Source organism: Pseudopodoces humilis, chromosome 20, assembly GCF_049639895.1.
Source record: "Pseudopodoces humilis isolate 2021_Gansu_Grassland_sample_001 chromosome 20, ASM4963989v1, whole genome shotgun sequence".
Lineage (NCBI taxonomy): Eukaryota > Metazoa > Chordata > Aves > Passeriformes > Paridae > Pseudopodoces > Pseudopodoces humilis.
Window position 1 is genome coordinate 3,550,776 of NC_142219.1, and position 7,719 is coordinate 3,558,494.

A 7,719-nucleotide genomic window follows, 5' to 3' on the forward strand; every position below is an offset into this window, starting at 1 on the left:
GGAAAACCAGCATTCCCAGAGAGCAGAGCCTGACAAGGACCCACTGGGTTTATCTCCAACCTGCTGACCTACCAAGTGCCATCAGCAGGCAGAAGATAAATTAAAGGACAAAATTAAGAAAATACTAAGCTTATAAAATGAGAGTAAGAATAAAAGAACAATCCTGTGACTAAAGCAAATTCCAAAAGTCTATGGCACACAAAAGCAGGACCCAGATCAGGCTCAAGCTCTCTACAGCAGACGGTCCCTTCCTTGAGCCAGGAGGCTCCAGATGTTGTCACAGTGTCACCCAAACAAGTGACCCTGCCTCAGAGGAGCCCTGACTGTGAGGCTCTACCTACACAGCTCATTGCTAAATGCTCTCACAACGCTGCAAACACAATAATGCTGTCCACTGCCCCAAAAACACCAGCTCTTCCTAATGCCAATCTGTCACTGTGTAGCACTCAGGACCCCTGGGGATGCTCAGAACACTCTGCACACTAAGAAGGGTCAGTCTGTGCCCTCCACCCCAGCCCCAAAGCATCCCTGCAGTTAAAAAAGTCCCCAACAGCTCCAATTCTTCAACTCCACTGGTGTATTTTAATTCTAAGTGCCTCCCTTGTACTGAGAAGTCCTAGTTTCAAATACTCCTCATAGTGATTTAGATTTGTGTTATGACTTCAGGAGCGCTCACTGTAATGTGAGGCAAAAATAAATCTCCTGTTCTATTAAAAAAAACCTCAATTTTTTAAATAGACTCACCTTACTGACACACAACCATTTCAATAAAGACACCTGAAGAATCATGCCTGGTGTTATCTAAACAACACTGGAATCTAAATCCAACTGGATGGCACAAAACCATGGAATGGCTGGGGTTGGAAAGGACCTTAAAGATCCATCCTCACCTCATGGGCAGGGACACCTTCCCCTAGAGCAGGCTGCTCAGAGCTCCTGAACACCTTCATTAGATGCCAACTGCATTCAAATGCTTTTAAAAACACCAAGCTGGGGCTGAATACAACCTACCCCCCCAAAGTAACAGGCCCTTCTAAAAGAGAGCTCCCAAGGTAGTCAAAAAAACCAAAGGAACTTCTCTCAGTGAACAGAAATAACCCTTCAATAAATTCTGCCGAAATAAGCAAAGCCATCAGAGAGCCCTGAAAGGCTTTAATGAGGAAAAAATGAAAAGCCACTAAACTATCACCTGACTAATTTCCAACAAGCTTCTGCAACATGACTGTGGTGTCAGAGCATCACACATGCTGAGGGCATTGCCTGATGGCAGAACTGCAGATTTACCCAGCAGGCAATTTCAGGATATTACAGAGTGCTAATCTCACCAAAAAAAAAGCTCTAATGCAAATATTCTTTATTTAACTACTCATCAGTCTTAACTTTCCGTAGGGCAGCTTCACAATACCAGGCTTGCTCTGGAGCAAATCTCACCATTTACCAAATCTGACATTTGTTAAATGGCCTCCAAGAGAATTGAAGCCTTGTGAACTTGGAACAGCATTTTTGCATCATATTCAGACCCTCATCTTTCTGAAAGTCATTTCACCAGATGTGGAACCCCCACATAAGAGGCACAGCCCAGTTTGATTTGTCCTTCTACTACAATCAAAAATGTGACCATCATGGTCACCCACAGAACTTGGCCAAAGTCAATCAATTTTACCAGTTCCATCTGCTGCTCTCATAGATTTTAGAAGATCCTCCTTCCTCCATCAGCTATAGATCAAGTGAAAGAGTTTTGTGTCTTTGCAAGAGAAACCACTCCCATTTTTACTGACCAAGTATTCTTAGACCTGAAATAACTAGGTTGCTAGACTGGGCAGAAAGTTTGAAGTATTCCCTCTAAGCATCAACCCAAGAATTCTGGATTTTCCATCTCTTACCACATTTCCAAAATTACTGTTCCTACCCACACTTCTTCAAGAAACAAACTGATTGTGCACATCCACATCAGCAAGAAGTGCCAAACTCTACATCAGCCAAGAACTAAAGCAGAAATTCTGTTATCTATCAGGTCTCTTTATAAATCTCTTGTTTTCCAACTACAACTGCTAATCACAAACCATTGGAGAAAAAAAAAAAACCAAACAAAAATCCCACATTCACCAAGATGAAAAAAAAAATAATTTATCATTCTTACCAAGCAACAATTTAACCAAAAATGTATCTTCTGCTAAAACCGAGGCCATCAACTTGAGTTTCATATTCCAATAGGTGAAAACTCAAATTCAAACTATCATTTGATACATCTGAAAAAAATCCCAAAAAACTCAGAACCTTTACAAAAGACAAAGGTGGATGGGTTTTGCCAGATGTTTAACATCATTTGGAACAGGAGAGTAAAACAAAGAAATGGAGGTGGGGGGAATCTAAGAATTGCTAGGAAAACTCCATAGCAATTTGGCACTGCTACCTAAAACCCCGTTTACATTAGGGTAAATATGGAAAAAAAAAAATAAAAAAAATAATTCATTATGCATTGCAGATCTGTGGTTAAAGGTAAACCTGGGTGAAGACAGGACAGCCTGGCAAAATCCAAGCTGGAAACCATTTGCTTTGGGGTAGCAAAGTCCCGAACTCAGGACAAAGTAACGACTGAGCAATTCAACTTAGCGCCGACTCCTTGGGTCCAGCAGTTACATCCCAAGAGGCAAAGTCTCCATCAAGGCCCAAAAGCTGCACTATAAATGTTTTTTCCCAGCAGCAACTTGCACATTTTTTTCTATTTTTATGAGTATTTCCTCAGCATCCCTCACCTCCCTCTTTAATGTTTACATGCCAAGCAGAGTGTTTGTATAAGCAAAACAAGGTCACGCATTTGTGTTTTCCCAGTTAATGCAAGGGAAACAAAGTCGCTCCTGGATGGGAAAGAAAGTCTCCAGTTTTCTCTCCAGCAGCATCTTCACTTTGAAACTAAGAAATAAATGCAGCCACACTGCAATTAATGTCTGGAGAGAAAATGCAGTGACAAAGACCTGAATTTAAAGAGGGTGAATGGATGTTTCTGGAGCACTGACTGACATTGTTGCAGCTTGGAAAACAAATTTACAGGGTACTCTAAAGAACTTTAGTGCAGAGAGCTGGCAAAGCTTTTCTTCTCAGGGAGAAATCTGAAGTGCAAAGTTTTATTTCAGTGCGGTGTTTGGCTCTATAAAGTCAAATGAATCGAAGATGTCAAATGAAGATTATGCAAGAAGACCTGCAGCTTTATTTTCTGCATTTTTTTCCCCCAGTACTGACACCAGTAATGTCAACTTGTATCTCCACACCGGGTGACAGCCTCTACCCCATCTGGATGTGCAACAACCTGACCCAAGTCTGGCCCAGTGCACATCTGGAACCTGTTGATGGGCTTAGTCATTGAAGAACCTTCACAGGCATTGCCACGAATCAGTTGTTATATTAAAAGTTACTCAAAACCAGGGATGTAACACCACCAAAAGTGCATTTACAGTGATAAGAGACCTGCAGGTTAACCAGTCATTCTGCTCAGCAGTTTAGCACAGTTGCACTAAAACCCACACAAAGATGTCAGAACCAGCTGGAAAATCTCTGACTGGCACGTGTGATCAGACCTCCAGAACAGTCACTGCCCTTAAATTCCAGCACCTTGGCACTCAGCATTCCCTTCCCTCCATCTGAACAGGATGGTCACCACCCTAAAGCCTTCAGTTAGGCTCTCAAGAAAGGGATGTCAAGGAAGAAGGAAAATACATGGAGGCAAGAAGGTGGTGTCATTTGCTTTTGAGACTGAACCACAAGGTGGTTTCGGTTTTAGCTTTTTGATAGGAAAAAAGCTATTTTTAAAGGACAGTAACTCGGTGTATTCTTACAGGACTCCCAAGCCCAGTTAGGCAAGCAAGTTACCAAAATGAAAAATCCCTTCTGCCACAATTGTAGCAAGACAAGAAACATCCAAACCCTGACTCTGAGGTGTTTTGCCTTCAGATAAAACAACAATGAGGAAAAACTAACAACAAAAAAAGGATGAAGAGATGGAGGAGAGCTGAGATAGATGTAACTTGCAGCTAGAGGACAGCTAACCCTCCTGTGCTTGCATAACAGCAAAACTCCACTCAAACACAGAAAGTAGATGTTAGATAATGTTCTGACAGCACAGTGAGCAAGTTTGTGAACCAAGTCTACATTTTCCCTAATTACAGCGCGCTGTGCTATTGGCATCTCCCCTGCAGCCCAAGCCCATCTGCCATAGTGCACATTAAACAAACAGCATTTCACTCGGGGCCTCTTTATAACAAAGGTATTAATCCTTCTTTATTATCACAAACACCTTCAAGGATGCCTTCATTTCTGATTTTTTCCCTTTGTCTAAAAGCAATTAATAGTGTAGTAAAAAAACACTGGAATGCCTTGGTTGTTGACACGGGATTTTACCTTTTCTAACCTGAAATACAGATGTGCAGCAGGATGAACCCATGGAGACCAAGGCAGTGAGCAGAGCTGACCCTTCCCTCGTGATCAGAGGTAGAAGGACAAGTGCTCAGCCCAATTCTTCCAGTAACAAGCCCACAGCAGAAAATTAGGCCCAGGACAGTTAATTATCAATGAGTTTTCTGCCCAAACTAAGCTTTCAAGAGCAACTTAGCCATGAAAAGTAACATTTTTTTTCTCCATGGGAATGTTAGTGCTGGAGGGGGACAAACTGCTGGGCAGAAAGCTTGGCATAAACTGGAGATGTTTAAGTTTTTATTGAAGAATATAACACATCAAATTGATAGCAAGATGCAGACCACCTGAATTTTTGTTTTTCTGAACAGAAAAGCCACTGAGCTTTTCATTCACATGGCCAGATTTACAGCATGAACCATTTTTGAATTTGCACTCCCCAAAAGACCAAGGACAGCTATAGAGGAAGATCTCTGAAGGTGTTCCATGGGGCTCCAGCAGGCCTGGGACTGATTTTACAGACCATCCATTCAGAAATAACTTGAAAAATTAAGTAAGAAAGAGCATGAACACCTCTGAGGGAACATGTCAGTTGTTCAGCAGCCCCACCAGAGCTCCCCAAGGAGTTCTGAAGTGGAATTGATCCAACAGAACCAGAAAGGCAACACTGGTAGGAGAAATCCAGTGGTTTTATTCTTGAACTTTGGAGAATTTGAAGCTCACATGCCCAAATCTATGGGGGCAAGCACTTGCCATCAGGCTGAATTTCAAAAAATAAGCTGGAGGTTTTGTTGCCCTTCACGTTAACCTCTACAGTGCCACTGTGTGTTGGCAGGGACAGAGCCCAGTAAATATGATGTCCCACCTAATGCCATATGTAAAAACTATTAAATCGGTGCTCTGAGCTCCTGAGGTATTGTTGTTGTTATTTATTTTGTCCTTTTCAACCCTTCCAAAGCTCTTCCGCTTCCAGTCCCACTGGTTGGGAACAAAGTAAAACCCTATTTCCAGTGATGTCCAACAATGGGACCACTGTAAATTCTGTTTTATTGCCAGTGCACAAAACCGAGTGGGAATAAACGTCCAGTTGAAGAGGAAGATGAATAAAACTCAAAATGAAACTGCTCTGAGTGACTGTGACCTTCAGAACTGTTACCATCCTGCTCTCATCGTTTGTTATGACCCCCCACAGCCCCGGAAAAATTCACAGCACTACAGAGTTTATTATTTGAGGGGAAGAAAGGGAAAAAACATGAGTGGATTTTGCGTGGCTAATGATCTGAGAGCAGGATCAGTCTTCCAGAGGCAGCGAGCGTGGGGTGGGGGGAGGCGAGGAGAGGGCTCAGCCTCTGCAAGATTCCTGCCCCAAAAATCTGGGAGAAAGCGAGGCCGCGCTTGGAGCCACCATCCAGCGGCGCGGCGCGGCCCGCCTTCCCGCGAGAATTTTATTGCGATTTCCATTATTTTTTAAAAAATAAATAAATAAATAAGTAAAATAAAAATAAAACCGCTAAAGAATACACATACACATATATCGTTAAAAAAAAAAAAAATAACGATCCCTAGATATTAAAATAAAATTTTAAAAAATTCCCTCCCCCCCCCACACACACACCCCACACCCCACCCCCCCCCCTCCCCACCCCACCTCGGGTGAGCCGAGGGCGCTGCGCCGCCATCGCGGGGCCGGATCGCCGCCCCCTTCCCCGCCCGGGCCGCCCCCCGGCCCCGCCGCCATCGCTCGCGGCCCTTCCCGCGCCGGCCCCGACACGTGCGGCCCGCGCCCCCCGCTCCCCCCGCTCCCTCCTCAGCAGGCGGGTCACGTCGGCCCGGGGGAAGCGGCGCCCCCCGCCCCGGGCCCCGCGGGGGGCCGAAATGGAGCCTCGGCGCCGTGCCCTCCCCGCGCCTGAAGGGCACCGGCCGCGGCCCGGCCTCGCCCCGGCACTGCGGAACCCCCTCGGCGGGGCCGCGAGCGCCGCGCCCGCCGCCATCGCGGCCCCCGCCCCGGCCCCGCCATGCTGCGGGCCCCGCGCCCCCCCTCCCCGGCCGCTGCCGCCGCCGCCCATGGAGGCCGGTGCGGGGCGAGGGCGGGGGGGCGGCGGGGGCGGGCGGGCGGCGCCCGCGCCGGGCCCGGGGCCGGAACCGGGGCCGGTCTCGCGGCACTGCGCACCCACCTGCCCATGTTCTGCCTCCCCGCGGCTGACGGGAGGCCGGGGCCGCCGCCGCCGGGGGGCTTGCGGTTGTTGCCGGCGGGCTGCGCCGCCGCCGCCGCTTGCTTGAGGGACATGGCGAGGAGGGAGGGAGAGCGCCGGGGGTCGCGCCGGGCTGGGTGCGCTCGGCCGGTCCGCGCTGCGCTGGCGGGGCCGGGGCGCCGCGGGCCGGGCGGGTTCCTCCCAAACAGGGGGGGGGGGGGGGAGGGAGGGGAGCGCGGCGCGGAGGGATCCGGGGGGGGGGGCGGGCGGCGGCCGGGCCGCGCCGCGGGGCGAGGGCAGCGGCGGGGCCGGGGGGCGCGGCGGCCACACCCGCGGGCTCGGGGCACCCCCGCGGGGCCGGCGGGGCGCGGCGGGGCTGCGGCGGCGGGCGAGGGGCGGGCGGCGGCGCGGACTCTTTACGGGAAGTCGGAGGGCGCGGCGGCGGTGCTGCGGCGGGTGAAGGGGCGGGGAGGGAGGGGGGGACACGTGAGGCGGCGGCGGCGCGGGACGGCGGCGGCGCCCGCCCGGCCCCGCCCTGAGGCCCCGGCAGGGTCGGGGGAGTCCCCTCGCCCGCTCAGTCCCCTCCGCGCCCGCCGGTGACACCGGGCGGGTCGGCCCCGCCGGTCCCCGCGGGCACCGCTCCCCGCGCTGCGGGCCCGCAGGCCGCGGCCTGGTGGGGCCCGGCCGCGCTCGCCCCTCCCCGGGCCCCAGCGAGCGGCAGTGGGAGGGCGGCGGGCTCGGACCGCAGCACATCGTTCAAAAGAAACCAAGCGTCGAGAGACAACGAAATGGAGGAAAAATGGCCGAGTGCCGGCCGGCTGCGAAAGGCCGGTGGAGGACGCGAGGCCCTGCCGAGCTGCGGAGCGGCTGCTGCCCTGATCCGCAGAGATCCCGAGCCGTCGCTGCCAAACACATCCCTGCTCCTGGGGGAAAGCAAGATGGGGCCGGAGGATGGCTGCTTTCCCTGCAGTGCCCCTCCATCTTACAGATTTCGGAGCAGTCAGGGTTTCCCCTCGTAGTAAAGAAATCTAAATTTGCGTTGCGCTGATGGATAAAATATTTAAGCTCGAGATGCCGCTTCTCCCCTCACTCCATGTTACCTGTCCACCATCACCAGGCT

General features: G+C 50.4%; 1 protein-coding gene across 13 annotated transcripts in view; it reads right to left on the reverse strand.

Moving 5' to 3' along the window:
- The window catches only part of ATXN2 (ataxin 2), a 49,377-nt gene extending 42,644 nt beyond the window's left edge, over positions 1-6,733 (reverse strand). For 7 of the 13 annotated variants that reach the window (XM_014253810.2, XM_014253804.2, XM_014253806.2 and 4 more), the window contains exon 1: positions 6,582-6,733. In XM_014253810.2, coding sequence (XP_014109285.2) covers positions 6,582-6,694 — 113 coding nt within the window. In that variant the 5' untranslated portion in view covers positions 6,695-6,733. The remainder of the gene's footprint in view (positions 1-6,581) is intronic. The other 6 variants (XM_005524564.3, XM_014253800.2, XM_088065259.1 and 3 more) reach the window with 1 other exon arrangement.
- Between the last annotated feature and the right edge of the window lie 986 nt (positions 6,734-7,719).